General features: G+C 45.2%; 2 protein-coding genes across 2 annotated transcripts; one reads left to right on the top strand and one right to left on the bottom strand.

Annotated features, from left to right (window-relative positions):
• Positions 1 to 1,454: 1,454 nt before the first annotated feature.
• LOC103460025 (uncharacterized) lies at positions 1,455 to 4,712 on the top strand. The gene is made up of 2 exons (XM_008401986.3): positions 1,455 to 1,795; positions 2,536 to 4,712. The coding sequence occupies exons 1-2, from the start codon at positions 1,708 to 1,710 to the stop codon at positions 3,969 to 3,971; spliced, it is 1,524 nt and encodes a 507-aa protein (XP_008400208.2). The 5' UTR covers positions 1,455 to 1,707; the 3' UTR covers positions 3,972 to 4,712.
• An 8,006-nt stretch (positions 4,713 to 12,718) lies between these two features.
• On the bottom strand, positions 12,719 to 16,777 carry chp2 (calcineurin-like EF-hand protein 2). Its single transcript, XM_008401988.3, has 7 exons — positions 16,624 to 16,777; positions 15,212 to 15,284; positions 14,765 to 14,839; positions 14,563 to 14,687; positions 14,427 to 14,488; positions 13,795 to 13,917; positions 12,719 to 12,984 (listed from the first exon to the last, which is right to left on the bottom strand). The coding sequence occupies exons 1-7, from the start codon at positions 16,688 to 16,690 to the stop codon at positions 12,931 to 12,933; spliced, it is 579 nt and encodes a 192-aa protein (XP_008400210.1). The 5' UTR covers positions 16,691 to 16,777; the 3' UTR covers positions 12,719 to 12,930.
• Between the last annotated feature and the right edge of the window lie 2,827 nt (positions 16,778 to 19,604).

Below are 19,604 nucleotides of genomic sequence, written 5' to 3'. Positions count from 1 at the left end.
TTCGGCATGCTAAGCTAAATATGCTAACATTCGGCATGCTACGCTAAACATGCTAACGCCGAGCCGTGTGGCGAACGTGACGTCCATCATACAGGTTGAGCTCAACTCAAAATTATAGTTATAAACCATCTCAGAAACAAATAACTTACCAAGTGCAGTAAATAACTCAGACATGTGGAAAGTAAATAATCCTGAAATGACTTTGCTGCTGTCGCTTTGTGGGAATCTGTGATTCTGGGGCGAGTCAGTGAATTAACTCCTTCAGTGTTAATTCACTGAAGAGTGTTAGAGTGTAACACTGTTCAGTGTTAGAGTGTAACGGTTGGTATTAATGAGCCTCCAGTGGTCAATCAGGTTTTGATGAAATCCTTTATTCTGGAGAGTAAAACCAATAAATCAGCCTCTTCAAACCTCCTGCAGCGCAGAACAACGCGGTCTACTAACTTTTTTTTTTTTTTTAATCTCACAAAAATCATAAACAAGAGAAAAACGCCACCTGGTGGCCGCAGCGACACAATACAGCGGGACAGAGTTAAATAAACAGATAAAAACAATAACTTAAAATAAAAACACAAACCTGGAGCAGAAGAGTAAAAACAATAATCTGCCTCCTCTTCACTCCCTGAACTCAATGTGAGAATAAAAACAATGTTCAGCCGAACTGGGCGGGATTAGCACCAAAATAAAAGAAAATTATAATAAAACTGGTTATAAAACCCACAATGATGGTCAAAACTGCAAAATAACACATTAACAAACAGCAATAAACATCACGTGGTAAAACTTCAACATAAACAACATCCTACAGAAAACAAACAGCGCTGACCAGAACAACCGAGCTACGGAAGCCCAGGGGACACAAACGAGGCAGAGTGCAGAAAGGCGAAACAACAAATAAAGATAACTAAATAAGATCAAATTCACAAATTCTCAATATGAAATTAGAAATTATAATTTAAAAAAGTACATTTGTAACTCTGTTACAAGAGCCGCTGGTGGAGTTAAGAAGTAAAGAGTTATTGATTCTATTTTAACAGCTCTAGATTTGATACGGAAACATTTTGTTTTAACACTGGATTTTAACTACTAATAATTTACACCCAGAGTTACATAAACAGAATGTGACTCTATGAGTGTAAAATCAACTCTGCTTTTGCACAAAGTCTACTAACACCAAAACATTTAACACTTTTGAATTTGCTGTGAAGAAATGTAAGAGTAGAAGAAGAAATGAAAACAGAACTTAAAGAAATAGTCAAGCTCAGAGTTTTCATGGAAGCAGGAGTAACCAGAGACATGAGGAGGACTGCTGGCACAAACTGGCACAAAGCAGCAAAGACCAATTATTTAATCAGTTATTTTTCATTTGTTGGTTAAACATGTTTAGGCAGATCCTGTCCTACACACTCCGGGGCAGCAGGTGGCGGTATGCACCTCATGGCGGCATTCTGGTCCACTATTAAACACAAAGAAGCTGCCGAAGACGAAGAAGATGGAGAAGAAGGAGAAGAAGGAGAAGAAGGAGCGCCGTCCTTCGCGTTTTGTCGGGTTTCTGTCCACGGAGCAGCAGCGGGAGAGTTAATGAAGCTGTAAGACAGAAACAGCAGCAGTTGGTGAACTCTGGAAAGAAGAGAAACGGTTCGAGGCTGAGCTGGAGCTGCTCAGTAGCTGTTAAAGGAAAGTTTGGAGAGAGAAAAGCTAGCAGAGATGTGGAGACAGCAGGTCAAACAGCGGCTGGATGCAGCAGAGGAGCAGGAGGTGGATTATAATCCGCTGGACCGGCTCCACAGATTAGGTCTGTATGCTTCTATCAGCTCTGGATGCTTAGCTGCAGCTTTACGCACCCAGAGAGCAGAGCTACGCTGCTCAGGCTGCTCGGCTCTGCTGGAGTGATACGTCAGCGCGGCCGCCATGTTGTGAGTGGCAGGTTGGACACCAACAGAAGAAGTTGGCATTCTCTTTTAACATAAGATCGGCTTCAGCCCACTTTCATTCCAGATATCTGAAATTAGATTGACTGGATATATTATTAGTTAATTAAGATACATATAAAAATATATTGTCTAGGAAAATGATAACTCTTAATTACGTAAATGCTAAATTACATTAGATTTACCGTTAAGTTAAATCTTAACTTAAAAGTTAGATTAAGTTAACAGTTAAGTTAGATTACAATCAAAAGTTGTATGGAGACTTTTGATTCAAGAGGGGAGCATTTTGAAAATGACGCCATTCAAGACATTTTGATGTAAATACCAGCAGAAGACAGAAACCAGACTGAAGTATCTCTGTTATTATGACAGAAGCTCCGCCCACAAACACACTGACTGTGTGTGTTTGGCACCAAGGGACACAAAAAGTAAATCAGGTTTAATCACAGCTTGAGACAGGCAGGTGGTTCTGATGAAGTACCGTCTGCTCTGTGGTCCTCGGTGTAAATGGACCTGCTTTATGCATCGATTCATTGTTTTGAACCCAAACTGCAACGGCCTGATGACAGGCAGGGGTTTTCATGGTGTCGCCTCTGTGTTCCAGTGTTCCCTGAAGATGTTCAGAAGCTGCTGGTTAAAGAAGAACAGAGTCCGGACCCGGACCCGGAGGACCCGCTGCCCGTCCACGTAAAGGAGGAGGAGGAGGAGCGCCGGATCGGTCCGGAGGAAGACGACCTGGATGACGACACCGACGCCACCAGGTTTCCAGTCATCAAAGTTATCGTTAAGAGTGAGGATGAGGAAGATGAGCCTCTGTTGTCACGGCTCCTTGAAGACCAGATGGAGAACGGAGACGTTCCCAGCAGCAGCTCAGCGGAGCAGATGAAAGCAGAGACGGATGAAGAGGATGATGAAGGAGCCGAATCCAGCAGGATTCACGCCGACTCCTCCAACTCTTCAGAGACTGAGGTCAGCGATGAAGAGGATGATGGTGTGGCGCATCCCGACTCCCAGAGGAGCCTCCCGACAGACGTTGGTTCTGAAACCACAGACAAAGAGTGGAAGGAGAGCGGCGCTCCAGAGCCCCGGAGTGGAAGCGCCATGACAGTGAAGTGTTTCATCTGTGATGACTGTGGGAAAACCTTTAAAAAGAAACATTACCTCAACGAGCACATCAGGAGCCACACGGGGGAGAGACCGTTCGGCTGTCCCGTCTGCGGACAGCGGTTCAGTCTGAAGAAATGTCTGAACGTTCACGTGAGGAACCACTCTGGGGAGAAACCGTTCTGTTGTGACGTCTGCGGACAGCGGTTCAGCCTGAAGCGAACGCTGAACGATCACCAGAGAATCCACACGGGGGAGAAACCGTTCAGTTGTGATGTTTGTGGGCAGAGCTTCAGCCTGAAGAAGACTTTAAATGACCACCAGAGAATCCACACGGGGCAGAAACCGTTCAGCTGCGACGTCTGCGGGCAGACCTTCAGCCTGAAGACCACTTTAAACAGACACATCCAGATCCACACCGGACAGAAGGCGTTTCGCTGTGACCTCTGTGGTCAGAGGTTCAGACAGAAATCCACTTTGAACCGACACATGACGATCCACACAGGACAGGAAACGTATCCCTGTGAGGTCTGTGAACAGAAATTTGAGCGAAAGACGCATCTAAACATTCACATGAGAGTCCATGCAGGGCAGCAGGCGTTCTGCTGCGACGTCTGCGGACAGAGGTTTGACCGCAAGTCCAACCTGAACATCCACCAGAGGATCCACACCGGACAGAAACCGTACTGCTGCGGCTTCTGTGGCCAAAGGTTTGGCAGGAAGTCCAATTTGAACCGACACATGAGGATCCACACAGGGGAGAAATCCTTCTGCTGCGAGTTCTGCGAACAAAGGTTCAGCCTGAAGACGAGCTTAAACGACCACCTGAGGATCCACACGGGAGAGAAACCTTTCTTCTGTGACGTCTGTGGTCAGAGATTCCGACAAAAGTCGACTTTAAATATTCACATGAAGATCCACACCAGGCAGAAGTAAAGTTCTGCTTGTGAGGAATCATCCGGCTGACGGGCGGAGCTGCTCACAGCCAGAGCTTCTCCTGGTGTGGGAACGCTCCGGCATCCTGCGGGTTCCTGTTCCCTCCCTGGTTTCTCACAGCTGAATCAAGTGATGGTTCATCAGCAGAACCTCAGAGGTCGTTGAACCGTTTCAGCTACTGGTTGGAGCAGAAACGTGTAAAACCCAGAGGACACCCTACGGTCCAACACGATTCTCTACTATCCAGCTGCAGAGGAATATTTCTATATTCTGATATAATCGTCAAGCTTCACCATCGTGATGAAGTTCCCACAGTTTGTGGGAACTTCATGTCATTTCAACATGTCTTCATTTCCAAAACCCTCTGGAGTCTCAACCGTCGGGTTTTTCTGCAGAACATGCAGAGAAATATTTTTCACTTAAAGCTTAAAAAGCTTAAACTCAGAATGTGTGTGTGTGTGTGTGTGTGTGTGTGTGTGTGTGTGTGTGTGTGTGTGTGTGTGTGTGTGTGTGTGTGTGTGTGTGTGTGTGTAAGTTTCTTATCTTTGTTCATGAATGAATCTGGTGCATGAAATGGTTTTGCCAAAGTCGTTTAGGAAAAGAAAAACAATATATGAGAAATTATGTCAAGGAAAACTAACCGTCCAGAAGGAAAGTTAATAATTACACTTGTTCTGTTTTCTGAAGACGATGGAAAAGGAGCTGAACGATTCTGAGTGAATAAATCTGTTCTGTAAAGGAGTTCTGGGTTTTGTCTTTGGTCCAGTTGAGAGGGAGCGATAACTAACCAGAACGGTCAGGTGATCATCCAAGTTGTTTAACTGTCAGTAATGATCTGCTAACCAAACGTTGAAACTGGTCAGAACCACAGCAGAAGAAGCAACATGGCCGCCGGACCGTCCTCCTCCTCAGCAGCTGCCTTCCTCCTTTGGTCCCTGAGTTTTTACATCATCATCCTCATCCTCCATCTTTTCAAACGTTCTGCTCCTTACTGAACAAGGCTGGGGGTTGAGGAAGCTAACTGTTGGTTAGCTAGTCCATCTACTCCACCATCACCTCAATAACCGTAATGGGCAGATGGCTCGACTCCACTGACCGACAGGTTGGGTCGGTAGAACATTTTAGGGTCTGCTGTATTCAGCAAAACGGTTCCACCTCCAGTTGGACTCCGGCTGGGCAGGTTGGACCCCAACGGTGTCGGTACTGTGAGGACAAACATGACACACTGTTCCGTCCCCAGTGAGAGTCTGGTGCTGTGAGAAGCCAGTAGCTCCACTGTATCCAGACCGAACCGTTGATCTGTGGACCCACACACGGTCCAGGAACCGATCCGGGCCGTACCGCTCGGTGGAAACCAGGCATCGGTCTTCACACCGCGGGGGCCAAACTCCAGTTCCTCAGGGCCGTTAACCGCCAGGTGATTGTTCTTGTTGCTTGTAGAAACTGGTCTGTTTTCAGGCCTGCTTCTGCGTTGCCCCGGTAACTAGCCGCACCTGCTCAGGTAAGACTGAGTAATGAGCTTCATAACAAACTGTTCCAAACCAAACATTTTAGAAATGAAGCCAAAAACACCACCAGGTACTGACATGTTGACTTCAGCAGACGTTTTAGTGACGGGTGTAAATAAACCCGGGCAGAGGCTCGCCAAGGTCAACGCTAAGGCCTCGTTTCCACTGTGACCGACTCACCGCACCGTTCAGTTGAAGGCCTAGAGGTCAACGGTGTCTCAGGGTGGACATGCTGATTGACTGGAGGACAGAAATGTGTCCCTGCTAATATGACAGCATGCTGGTGTTTGGGTTGAACCCACCTGCTCACCTCCCTCTGGATGTGAAAAGACTCCTGAATGTGATCGGTCATGAAATGTCTCACCGAACCGAACCGAACCGCTCAGTGGAAACGAGGCTGTGGGGTCCGGACCCCCCCAATCTAGGAAAAGTCTAGAATTGTCCCCCCCAAAGAAATCATGAAAGAAACCCTTGTATTTAAACAATATACATATAAAAATGCAATAGAAACAAAGAACGAAGTAAATCTGTCATTCATCTAAGAAAAACAATAAGAATTTTTAGGTTCCCCCCCTGTTAGAACAATGGTTCAGTCCAAAGTGTAGGAGGAGCAACAACAGCGCTGAACGGCACAGGCTCCGTTAGAGCCGCTAATGGAGGAGCTAGCTGTTAGCTGTTAGCTGTTAGCTGTGGCTCTGCAGCACTAGCATAAACCCTCCGCTTAGTAAATGCTTACAGCAAAAGACATGAGACACGTTTTATTTACTTTCACGGATCAATAGAGTGAAACACATTGACAATAAACATCGTTATTTCATTACTTTGGCTGAATCATCATAAACTGATACATTATGCCTTGGAAATCAAAACTAGCTAAACTGCTACATCGCTTTCATAGACTTGGCTCCTTTTTCTGTCGAAGGGAGCCAATATTTCAGTTATATTTAGCTCTCTAACACTTTAATAAGAGTTTATTTCAGTTATATTTAGTTCTCTAACACTTTAATAAGAGTTTGAAACGGGAGCGGATGAGTGTTAGCATTAGCATTAGCTAACAGCTCAGTATGAGAGCAGAGGGGCGACTGCAGCTGGCAGTAAAACAATAAAATATGTCTTTATTTCTTACCATCTTCAACATGGAGCCTTTAAAACACAAAATAAAATCTGAATATTTTTCTAGAAAACTGGTGGTTTAAGTTATGATGCTTCCCAAATATCCAATTCCTACATATTTATAAGTTTTAACATGAAAAGACCCCAAAAATAAAAGTTTAAAGCAACTTAAGTTATAATTTAAATAACATGACTTGTACTGAGAACCACAGCAATAAATCAATATTTATGAGGAATTTTATTAACCCTCCTGTTATGTTGCGGGTCAATTTGACCCGTTTCAAAGTTTAAAGATTTTTTAAAAATAGAAGTATTTTTTTCTGCATAGGGTTAGAGTTTGTTAACCCACCATTCTCTACCTGTGTAAGAAAAAAACAGCCTCCAATGGGAGAGTAAACCAGCTAGCAGCAGCTTTAGCCACAGTTAGGAAACATAAACATCGCTGCCTGTCAGTGCTGTAACGTTAAAAGGTTCACTTTCTGTATCGACTTTAATAAAACAGTATTTACATGTTAGATAGCCGTTATTACTCATTGTTAATCCACCATTCTCTAACACTATGTAATAAACAGCCTCAGCCTATTAAACAGTTAGAAGCTAAAAACAGTTACTACGTGTTGACTAAACTTCACCATTTATATAAATGAGTAACAATGTTTACATTTATTTTCCTGCCTTTGATACAAACGTCAATGTATTTTAAACAACCACAACAATCTTTTATTTAATTATTAAGGTTCATATGATTCCTTTTTACTAAAGTCAGTAAATGTTTCCTGTCGGCTGTAAGATTTTGGAGCCGCGCCTGAAGGCAGCACCGGGTCCCGCTCGCTCTCCTTCCAACGTCATCACATTACGTCACTGAGCTTCGCGCTCTTTTCTCTCAGCTTCCTCGAAGTCGAACGCGTGTTGTCATGGTGATTCTTCAGAAGGAGCGCTCTACCGCCACCTGGTGACCAAATGGAGACACGTCACTTAAAAATGACAATATTGTCATCAATATTAGGGAATATTTACTTAAAATAAGCTCATACTTCTTGCTAAAATTTATTTCTAAGTTATTTTAGTCTTTTTAAGTGTACTAAGATATTCCACAAGAAACTGCACAGAAATACGAGGTAATATTTTGTGTTTTTGCAGTGTAAGATTTGTTTTATAGGATTTCTCCAACCAGAATGGGATTTAAATGAACTTCACAAAAACATGAAGGTTTTGCTATCAAGTTTTGTTTTATTTCTAACTGACACTATATATATATAATAGTTTTTGTTTTGTCACTTGTTCAAAAGACATTATATCATTTGAAGGTTTGTTTGTTAAACTTGCAAAACTACAAAATGCAAATTGTGACAATAAAGTCCCTGCAGATCTGGTTTGACTTTAAGTTTTGGAGCCTTTTGAAAACCTGCATGAATGAAGCATCATTTAAACCGTCTGACATCCTGAACCCGTTTCCAACGGTCGGATTCATCATCAGGGATCTTTGGGCTGCACTTGGTCTGGTTCCTCACCTGGACCGTCTGCATTGGGAGGCATGAAGCCCCAGCAGCACAACTCCTAGGATCACTGGGACACTCAAACCCCACCACCACGATAAGGTGGCAGCCCATGGAGGGGATGTGTGTGTGTGTGTGTGTGTGTGTGTGTGTGTGTGTGTGTGTGTGTGTGTGTGTGTGTGTGTGTGTGTGTGTCTGCAGACGACTCATATCCCAACAACACAAAAGCTTTATATTTATTACAAAGTATTCATCTAAGAATCGATTTCTTCCTGAAATGAAATAATTTCTCATTAAATTCTCTGTTTTCATACTTTGATGGATTTTTCTTCTTTCTTCTCTTTCCTACAGTTTTTCATGTTAAGTTGCATTTTTTGTGAGGTTTGTTATCTTATCTTGGATCCGTTATTCTAAAACATCACACAGTAACTTTAATCTTTGATAAAACCTGTTTGCTTCTTATAACAAACAAACCAGATGTAACAAGTTTGGGCTTCTTCAGGGTCCGAACTGAAAAGGTCCAAACGTGTTAAATCAGCTTTATGTTTGGTATAAAACAGGATTTATCAAAGGTAAATGGACTGAACTCGTGAAGAGCCTTGCTGGACACACTGACCACTCAAAGCGCTTCACACTACAGTCGCATTTACACGCCGACATGCAGGTCGGGGGGCAGCGTGCTGCCAGGTGCCCCACCCCGGGGCAACTCAGCATGTGGCTGGCTGAGGAAGCTGGAATCGAACTTAAAACCCTCTGGTCACAAGACGACCACTGTACCACAGAGCCACAGCCGCCCTGAAAAAGCCACTGCATGATGCTTCTGCTAATCTGCTTTAAAACACAGATTTAAACTAACGAGCTGCAATTCAACACAAAGTGAGCAGAAAAGGCAAAACTAAAGGACAAACCATGAAAACACAAGTACAGCGAAAATAAACAGAAATCATTAGAATACAAGAAGAATTTAGACTCTTCAATCAATACGTTGGCATAAACGTGGAGCTGTGTGTCGCTGGGGCATCGAACCGCCTGCCGCTGGAGCAGCGAAGGGAAAAGTTGGGCTAATTCAATCTGGAGTTTCTTTTGGGGGCGATTTACAGCGACCAACTGACCTGACCCACATGTTTTGGGAGATGTGGGGGGAAACCGGAGTACCCGGAGAAAACCCACGCAGACACGGGGAGAACATGCAAACTCCACACAGACCCTCTCTGTGAAGGCGCAGCGCTACCCGCTGCACCACCGTGCCGCCCATGTTTTTTTCCAAATGGGTTGGGAAGGGATCTTTTTTCTACTTTGGCAGTCGGGGGGAACGGAGCGTCGCACGGCGCCCCGTTCATAACCCAAATTATTCTTCACCCTGATCTTGACTCTCTTCTGTCTTTGGTTGTTTTTTTACTTCTTCAGGCGAAAGAAGTTTCTGACTCTTTTCCAGACAGAATTCCTGGATTTTTTCTTCTTACCATCCTGGAGGGTTTGAGTTTTATCCAAACCCTCCAGGATGGTTTCTGCAGGGATCTCTGCTTCTTCTGCTTCTTCTGTTTCTTCTTCTTCTGCTTCTTCTTCTGCTTCTTCTGTTTCTTCTTCTTCTTCTGCCGATTCCAGACCAGAGGAACAACCTGGACATGTTTCTGCAGAGAATTCCTCCTCTGGAAAATCCTCTAGGCTCAGAGATCTGATCTGGCTGACATGAATCTCATAGTTTTCCTCTTCTTGGAAATGTCCCTTTTCAGCTCTTGGAGTTTCAGGCATCAGGTCTTCTTTTTCCAGCTCTTCCACACAGATGATCTCCTGCTGGTTCTTGACAGCCTGTTTCACTGCAGACACTTCAGAATCATTCCGGCTGATCAGCTCCTGGTGCAAAGATGTGAAAGTCTCCAACTCAGCCTGAGACTCTCTTTCCTTCTGATGCAGGAAGTGAATCTCATTGGCTGAGTTTTCTAGGAGGACGGCATTAGTTGTCCTCAGTCTGTCCATCAGCGCCTCGTCCTCCTCCGACTTCTGCAGAAAAGCGTTTTTCTGCTCAATGACCAGGAGCTGCAGGTTTTCTACCTGCTGGTGCAGCATGGCAGAAAACCTGTGGTGTAACTCCCGCACAAGCCTCTGTTTCATGTCGTTGTTAGAAAGAGCCGCTTCCTGCTCCCTCAGCTTCTGGGACGATGTTTGGAGCTGCTGCTGTAGTCCCAGGATGTCTTCGTCATACCTGCCTTGCAGCTCCTCGTACGAAACGTGAAGCCGATCCAGGTCACTCAGCAGCAGATTCTCCATCTTGAGCATGACTGTTTTCTCTCTCAGCATTTTCTGGGAGAGCTCCTCCTTCTCGGCTCTGAGATGTTTAATGAGCTTAAGGTTCTCATTGGTTGCTTTTTGCTTGGCGTCTTCCTGATCGGTCACCATCTGCCGGTATGTTTCTATGTCTGCTTGTAGTCCTGAAACCTGGCTGTCATACTTGCACATTAGATCGTTGTGGGAACGTTTGGTCTGCTCCAGGTCTTGTTCCAGATGTTTCTGACGGTCCTGCAGGAAATCGATCTTTTCTGACATGGTTTGAATCATGTCATCCTTCTCAGCCGTCATGTTCTCCAGGAGCCGTTGTTGCTCCCTGAGCTTCTCTACACAAATCCTTTGTGTCTCGGCCTCCTGCCTCATGAGAGAAACATCGGCTTCGTACCTACAGTTCAGCTCCACGTACGAAGTCTTTACTTGGTCCAGTTCTTCTTGGACCGTCTGACTTTTCTTCCTCTCAGCCTGCATTTCAGCCACAAATGACTCCTGGCTGAGGATGTGGGCCACCTTCAGCTCCACGAAGTCCTGCTGCAAGGACTTCTTCTTCTTGCCCTTCATGTCGTTGTTGACCTTTGACGCAATGGCCGCAGCGTTAAGGACTGCTGGGTCACTGAACTTCTCTACTCTCTCAAGTTCCCTCATTGCCTCCTTGTTCTTGTTAATGAAAGTTTCCTTGAGAGCTTTCTGTCTTTTCAACTGGAGTTTGGTCTCTTCCAGTTCTGCCTCCAGGTGGGCCAGTTTCTGGTGGTCTTCGTACCTTCCGGCTCTCTCCATCTCCAGAAGGGAGCGCAGTCGTTGGAATTCCCCGTGAAAGGCGTTCGGGTCCGCAGGAGGGAACCGGCCTTGGGGGTTTTGCTGGGCTCCCCTTGTCGTGGAGTGATGGGGCCCCATCACTCCACTCTGGTATCTCGGTGCACGATGTGACATGTTCTCCGAAATCCGATCAATAAAAATCGTTGCTTCGTAAAGTACCTGAACGGTCGCTTCGAGAGGGCTCTGCCAATGTCTGAACGGGTCAGTGATATTGCAAGCAATGACAAATATGCAGATTTGTGTTGCATACAATTCTGCAGGCGATGACATCACAGACCTCTTTGCCAGTGACATCACAGACCTCTTTGCCAGTGACATCACAGACCTCTTTGCCAGTGACATCACAGACCTCTTTGCCAGTGACATCACAGAGTCTTCCTTTGCTGTGACATCATTCCACCACCAACTATCTCACTCTTTAGTCTTGTTCACATTCAAATAGTCCATGTTTCACTTGTTTTTATTCCATATTTAAACTCATTTCCATTTTGGACCTGATCAAAAATCTAAAGTTCTTAGAAATTTTCAATTTCAGCAAATAAATCAAAGTAAAACTAACCTGTTTTGCATAACTTTAAACCACAGAGTCTGTCCATTTTCACACGTCGATGATACAAATCTAAACTTGAAGCGATTTCAGAAAAACTTTAAATGCCTTCAGAAAGTTTGCATTACCATCAATATCTCTTTAAACATCAAATCTTTACTGTTTAGAGTCTAAATGTAAAAAAACTAAATTTAAGATTTTTGCCTGTTGTTTAAAATGTTTTGTACCTTTTATCACTCTAATATGCAGCTTTCAGAAATACATGACCAACTACACAAACAGATAAAAGATATATTATCATATGAACACTAATTATGCAAAACAAAAAACACAGGGATCATTTTCTTTATGTAGCAACAGAGACTAGCAGCATTATGATTATTACTATCATTATTGAACTAGGTGAGTTATTAAAACAGACCCTTATTGACAGACAGACAGTAGTTTCTGCCTTTAAAACCACAAAATAAAATCTGAATATTTTTCTAGAAAACTGGTGCTTTAAGTTATGATGCTTCCCAAATATTCAGTTCCTACATATTTATAAGTTTTAACATGAAACCACCCCAAAAATAAAAGTTATAATTTAAATAACATGACTTGTACTGAGAACCACTGCAATAAATCAATATTTATGAGGATTTTTATTAAGTGGAGTTACTTATTAAAGCTTGTTTCCATTTAGAGCCTCAGGTTGTTGTGAAGGTGGAGCAGAGATCAGGTCTGTGAACCAAATCTCAGTTTGACTCTCTGGGTCTCAGCAGGTTGTTTACTCAGAAAAACACTTTCGTTATTCATTACTAGTCATTTTATATGGTGCAGCTTGAACAAAAAATTTAAACCACATTTTACTGTAACTTTGCTGACCCCCAAAAATTGCTCTTAAAAAATGTCCCTGTTCATGGGTCCCCCCCCCCTGATAATGAGATGGGATCTATGCTCTAGCATCAAACATCTGGGGAGTCAAACAGAAAGTTCTGCTGCAACGTTTCACAGGTTAGACTTTAATGCTCTGTGAGCCACAATCATTGGAAGAAATGAAGGTTTTTGTCATGTTTCACTCTGGATTCTGCGCTGCAGCCATGTTGGGTCCCAGGATGAGCCTCTTTGTCCTGGACCAGCAGCAGGTGGGACTCGTTAGGAACCAGCCGCCCCACCAGGTGAAATCTTTTCTTCTTCTTCTTCTTCCAGAGGCTTTACTCCAGGAAGCGAACGCTCATCTTGTGATCGATGTTCACTTTCTCCAGCGACTGGAGACAAAGAACACTTTAAACCAAAGGTCAGGGGTCATCAGCTTATTTAATGTCTGAAGGATAAGTACTAATTTTTTTCCTGTGACTGATATGTTTTATTTAGTATCTGCAAACTGGCTCCATCCTCCAAACCACCAGGGGGAGTCGTCCAACAATGACATGGAGCCAAACCCTCAGTACGGCGAGAAGTCCAGAACAAAGATGGAGGAAGAAAGAAAATGTGTTGCGCTTTGTGTCTTCTAACATGTCGGCTTTTACAATATTATATAAAGGCAGCAGCATTACCTACTCCAGACTCCCCCTAGTGGTCTGGAGGACTTGCTTTATGTGGAGTTTGCAGTTTTTTCTGTTTTGCTTTTCCAGCATTTTCCCTTTTGCCTCCTGTGGCGGTTGCAGCTTTTTGTTTTGCATTTGTTTGTTTTGCAGTTTGCATCATTCATATGTTCGCAGTGTTTCCACATGTCGCCCATCTGGAAGATGCTACTGCAATCAGAACTGTGATCGGTCAGCTGCTTATCAGTTCATCGTAAGAATACTGATCGATCAACTTAACTCATGAATTGATCAGTGCACCTCTAAAGTGGCTGAATCATGATGCACGTCTCACCTCAACAGTGTAAAATGTGTCCTGACTCTTCAGACTGCAGACGCTTTTAAATCCATCACATTTCTGGTTTAGTTCCATAAATGGAAATGACACAAATCACATTTTCTCTGTATGTTCAGCGAGCACCTCGCCATCCCCTCCTGATGGAGGAGGAGCCCCACCGCCACATGCTGAGGTTCTGGGAGCCGAACCGGACCCACCTTCCTGAACTCGTCGAAGCAGATGGCGTGGTCCCGGTCCAGGTCGGCCTCCTGGATGGCGCGCTCCGCGATGCTCTGCAGCTGCTCCTCCGTCACCTGCAGCCCCAGCATCTCCCTCAGCACCTGCTGGATGAAGCCGGGTCAGAACCGGAACCACGATTCTGGTGAAGGCTGCATGTTCTCCTGTTTTAATTCTGCAGTTTGTAACTTTTTACTGTCATGACAGTTTGATATGAGGCAGATTATCTGTGAAAAACATCGAGCCAGAATTAACTAGAAACAACCAATCAGAGCCAGGAGGCGGGGCTTAGCGCTGTCAATCACCCTTCCTGACAGCAGAGTCTGTCATGAATGCTAGGCTAGTTAGCATGGCCACCAATAAACAGTATTCCTGTAACAGTAAGCTGTTTCTCCACTATTAGCAAATTTAGCAGTGAGTACATGGGATTGATTGGCAGCGCTAAGCCCCTCCTCCTGACTCTTATTGGTTGTTTTTCTGCATTGTTCAGACAGCAGTAACAGGCCAGAGGGGAGATCAGTCTGTTGTCATAACTCATAAATAAAACGTTTCAAAATAAAAGCACTGCAGCTTCAGTTTCCTGTTTACAGCTCTGAGTGTTTGTCGGGTCGACCTGCAGCAGCTCGGTTCTGGAGATCTTCCCGTCTCGGTCCCGGTCGTACAGCTGGAAGGCAACTGAGGAGGGACATTTCCTCAATCACGGCTGCATTTCCAGGAAGATTCAGAGAAAATGAGAAACCCAGACTGACATTTGAGTTTCCGGTTCCGGCTGTTGGCCGGCTCCGGCTGCTCGCCGCCTCGGGTCCGGTTTTTCTCCGTGGGCCGGAAGTGAGCCAGAACCCGGACAAACGAGGGAAAGTCCACCGTTTCCTGCCTGCAGAGAGGAAGGAAGGCTGAATGCTCCTGACTTCCTGCTCAGACGGTAACCTGAGCAGAGATCCGGTTCTGTACCCCGGCTGGAAAAACGCTCCAACGATTCGGTCTCCCATGGGATTCTCGGACAGCTCCGCCTCCAAGTCCTCGGACCTGAGAGCCAAACAGAACCGACCTGAGCAGCCGAGTTACTTTGGTCTCCTGTCAAAAACAGCAGCAGGATTAAAAAGAAACAACTTCATGTGATCCAAACAGGTTTTCTGATGTTAAACTCCTCAGATTATCGTTCATCCCTCAGATCAGACGATTCTCTGCTGCAGAGATTCTGGTTTATAGCCGACATCACAGGGGTCAAAGTTCATAGCAGGTCATTCAATTTAAAATACTCTAGTGAGTCCAGATACTCTGGTTCTGATGGAGGAGCAGGCGCCCAGCGAACGCCTGCTCCTCCATCAGAACCGCGCAGAGTTTGGGTCAGAAATGGACCCGGGTTTGGATCAGAACCGGACCGTCCTGCTGACCCACCTGAGGTGTCCTCTGCTGTCTTTGTCCAGGAACTGGAACCGCTGATGGAGACGGAGGAGGACGGCTGCAGAGACTGGAATCACAGAGGGTAGATGAATGTGGGCCCCATACGGGATTAGCTCTGACCGTTCTGGACTGTTCTGGTTCCGACCCAGATTCAGGAGAACCCGTTCGGTTCTTTGATTCAGTTTGATGTGAAAATTCAACCAATAAATCAATAAATACTAAATCAGAATATTGACGGACATATTAGAGTAATGACACCGTGTGGCCGCCGGGGGGCGCTGTGCCGACCCCTGCTGACATTATGGCAAGACTCACTGGTTGTACAAATATATGACCAATGGACTTGCCATACAGCTGCTGAAGTCATCAGTTTATTACAAACGTCCTGAAATTCAGCGATGTTTCTCATAAACTCCTGATCTTTAGACGCTAAACCTGAAATAATGTCAAATAATTCTGTTTTCTGAGACTCATCAGAAAACGTTTTATCTTCCTGTCCAGCGTCTCTGTCAGGGAGGACAGCAGATAAACGATGATTCAGCAGGATCACACACACACACACACACACACACACACACACACACACACACACACACACACACACACACACACACACACACACACACACACACACACACGTAAAGAAAACAAAACTAACTGAACTCTTGTTCACCGGCAGATTATTTCACTTGTAACATTTCCTCATGTTTAATCTGATACTTTTATTTTATTCATGTTTAAAACCGACTTCAAACACAAACTTCTTTATCTGAAAGTTACTTGAAGTTTGTTTTTTTCTTATTTTAAACGTTATTTTAAAAATACTTTAGTTTCTGCAGTGAATCACCAGAATGAATCGGTTCAGACCTGAAGTTCACAGATTCTGATTATTTTCTCACGAAGACAAAAGTCAATAATTTCTGAAAACAACTTTTATGTTTCGGAAAAAGTCGATATTTTAAACCTTTTTAGCAAAAAGAGGTTTTTATTCCGCGCTGATCCTCAGAACGAGACCTTTTCCCTCAGCTCCGTGTCAATTCATCCCAGAACCGAACCGGACCGTCCAGAACCGAACCGGACCGACCGTCCAGAACCGAACCGTCCAGAACCAAACCGTCCAGAACCAAACCGGACCGTCCAGAACCGAACCGTCCAGAACCAAACCGTCCAGAACCAGACCGGACCGTCCAGAACCGAACCGTCCAGAACCAAACCGAACCGTCCAGAACCAGACCGGACCGAACCGTCCAGAACCAAACCGTCCAGAACCAAACCGAACCGTCCAGAACCAGACCGGACTGTCCAGAACCAAACCGAACCGTCCAGAACCAAACCGTCCAGAACCGGACCGTCCAGAACCGGACCGTCCAGAACCGAACCGGACCGTCCACAACGCTCAGCCTCACATCCGGTTTCCTGCAGGAGCTGCTGTCCGTCCGGGACGCGCCTCAGGCTGGAGCGGCTGGAGCCCATCTTGCTGCCTGCGGCCGCCTGCTGTGCTACTGCAGGCGGGCTGCTCAGCCAATCACGTCTCAGCAGACAAATCCACCCAGTTTCCAACAGAGATAAGTAAGTACACCCTTAAAGGCGTCTTCTGGTTTTGCTGATCAGTGAACTTAAAATCCAGAAAAGATTCTTCCAGAACAGGAACTTAGTTTTTATTCCTACTTTGATTCAGAACTTTTACACATTTAGAGGATTTTAAACTCATTTAGTAAAAACTGTTCAGACTCCTGTTCTTCCAAACCAGATCAGGAATCAGACCAGAGGATGTTCCTGATGCCGACCAGGAGCATCTAGTTTACCTAGATCAACATTATTAGATTCTTATGTTTCTTTCCTTGTTGTTTTGCTTGTATTTCTTTTTAAATCCTGTGAAGCTGTTTGTGTCGCCTTGTTCCTGAAAATGTGCTGTATAAATAAAATAACCTTCAAAACTTTAACATCAGACAAACGGAGCTGATGAAACGCAGAAAGTTGGATTTAAACCATCATTTCATCTATTAAAGGAAAAACTGAAAAATGAATTCAGTCCTCGAACCGACAGGAAGATTTTCAGCTTTTTATAGGAATAAAAGTTTAATTTCATGACATGAAGAAGCCGGTGGCTTCAGTCAGCAGAACCTCAGCAGAACCTCAGCAGAACCTCAGCAGAACCTCAGCAGGACCCGGACCCTCACCTGGACCAGAACCGCTCCATCAGAGCACCAGCCACCCGACCTGCAGGTCCAAAAGAACCAGAACATCTGAAGCTCTGCAGGTCGGAGGTCAGGATGCAGCAATGAAGAGACAAAATGACCTAAACAAAGTCCCTCATTGTGAGAATAAAGCACTAAAGACTTTATTCTCATAATTTATTCTTTTATTTTTGTTCTGACCCTCCATCAGAGTATTTACAGCTGCGATCAATAACTGATCAGAACCCCATGATGAGTCCGGCTGCTGCCGCCCTCAGCTGCCACCAGGTGGCGCCGTTTCCCCAGACATCAGATCCTCTTCCTCTGGTTTCCTTCAGGTTCATGTTCGGCCAGCAGCAGCTGACGGATGTTTTCACTTCAACACAAATGTTTCCAGATTAGAAACATCTGCAGAGCCGTCCGTCCTCCCGGTACCAGGAGTAACGGCTCCGGTCCGTTTGTTGTCCGGAACCGTTTAGATAATCAAATAAAAGTCGTTGTTACAGAACTTTGGAGTTTTATTACTAATTATCGGCTCTCTCCCTTTGGACTCGGCTCCGTTTACGACCATAAACTCCCTCAGCTGAGTTGGCAGAGAGTCAAAGTTTTCACATTCCTCCGTAAACAACAGCGGTCCAATCAGCAGCTCCGGTTTCCCTCCGTGAACAACAGCGGTCCAATCAGCAGCTCCGGTTTCCCTCCGTGAACAACAGCGGTCCAATCAGCAGCTCCGGTTTCCCTCCGTAAACAACAGCGGTCCAATCAGCAGCTCCGGTTTACGGCCGAAGCTGCTGCAGTTTATAATGAACACATGAAATACATTAAGTTTCCACAACGCCTGAAGCAGCAGAGCGTTTCTGGGTCCAGACTCCAGAACCAGAACTAGAACCGGCCCAGTCTCCAGAACCGGCCCAGACTCCAGAACCCGGTTTCCCACCATCTTGGTGAAACGTCCTGGAAGGCAGCAGATGTTGATCTTTTTATTCATGTTTTGAAGAATATGACAGTTTGATGTAAACATTTGAAATAACTTCTTCAATTTGACAAAAAAAAAAAAAAAAAGTTTATTCTGCACTGAGACGGTTTTTGGTTTTTCTGAAAGTGTCAAAGACGGAAACATCTACAGAAAAAGTTCCAACGTAACGAATGCTGAGCCTTACCACAGGCACCAAACTCACAGTCCACATCTGCTAGCTAGCAGCTCCCACTTCCTGTTAGCAGCTCCCACTTCCTGTTAGCAGCCTCTACTTCCTGTTAGCAGCCTCTACTTCCTGTTAGCAGCCTCCACTTCCTGTTAGCAGCTCCCACTTCCTGTTAGCAGCTCCCACTTCCTGTTAGCAGCTCCCACTTCCTGTTAGCAGCCTCTACTTCCTGTTAGCAGCCTCTACTTCCTGTTAGCAGCTCCCACTTCCTGTTAGCAGCTCCCACTTCCTGTTAGCAGCTCCCACTTCCTGTTAGCAGCCTCTACTTCCTGTTAGCAGCTCCCACTTCCTGTTAGCAGCCTCTACTTCCTGTTAGCAGCTCCCACTTCCTGTTAGCAGCTCCCACTTCCTGTTAGCAGCTCCCACTTCCTGTTAGCAGCTCCCACTTCCTGTTAGCAGCCTCTACTTCCTGTTAGCAGCCTCTACTTCCTGTTAGCAGCTCCCACTTCCTGTTAGCAGCCTCTACTTCCTGTTAGCAGCTCCCACTTCCTGTTAGCAGCCTCCACTTCCTGTTAGCAGCTCCCACTTCCTGTTAGCAGCCTCCACTTCCTGTTAGCAGCCTCTACTTCCTGTTAGCAGCCTCCACTTCCTGTTAGCAGCTCCCACTTCCTGTTAGCAGCCTCCACTTCCTGTTAGCAGCCTCTACTTCCTGTTAGCAGCCTCCACTTCCTGTTAGCAGCCTCCACTTCCTGTTAGCAGCCTCTACTTCCTGTTAGCAGCCTCCACTTCCTACTTATTCCAGCCATGTAGCGTCAGCTTGTGATGACATCACGCTGCGCAGTCCAACCAGCAGATGGAAACATAATCAACTCATATTTTTTATTTCTGTTTTGTGAATTTTAAAAATGGACTTTAAATGTTTCTGGTGGTTGGAAGGAAACAGAACATCAGGCAGAGCAGCTGCTCCGATCCCGCAGCATGACACCACCTCTGTCCAGCAGAGCCTGGCTGCAGGGTTGGGTGGTCCGGTCCACCGGTCCACCGGTCCACCGGGTCCAGGTCCTGTCA

Source organism: Poecilia reticulata, chromosome 13 (genome assembly GCF_904066995.2).
Source record: "Poecilia reticulata chromosome 13, P_reticulata-male-v2, whole genome shotgun sequence".
In the NCBI taxonomy this organism is placed as follows: domain Eukaryota; kingdom Metazoa; phylum Chordata; class Actinopteri; order Cyprinodontiformes; family Poeciliidae; genus Poecilia; species Poecilia reticulata.
This window is presented reverse-complemented; position numbering and strand designations above follow the sequence as displayed.

Excerpts from the sequence above, each read along its gene's own strand:
- LOC103460025 (XM_008401986.3), top strand. The coding sequence starts at position 1,708 with ATGTGGAGACAGCAGGTCAAACAGCGGCTGGATGCAGCAGAGGAGCAG. Across the intron at positions 1,796-2,535 it reads GGACCGGCTCCACAGATTAG|TGTTCCCTGAAGATGTTCAG; the intron begins GTCTGTATGCTT and ends TCTGTGTTCCAG.
- chp2 (XM_008401988.3), bottom strand. The coding sequence starts at position 16,690 with ATGGGCTCCAGCCGCTCCAGCCTGAGGCGCGTCCCGGACGGACAGCAG. Across the intron at positions 14,688-14,764 it reads GGAGCGTTTTTCCAGCCGGG|GCAGGAAACGGTGGACTTTC; the intron begins GTACAGAACCGG and ends TCCTCTCTGCAG. Across the intron at positions 14,489-14,562 it reads CCGGAACCGGAAACTCAAAT|TTGCCTTCCAGCTGTACGAC; the intron begins GTCAGTCTGGGT and ends GTCCCTCCTCAG.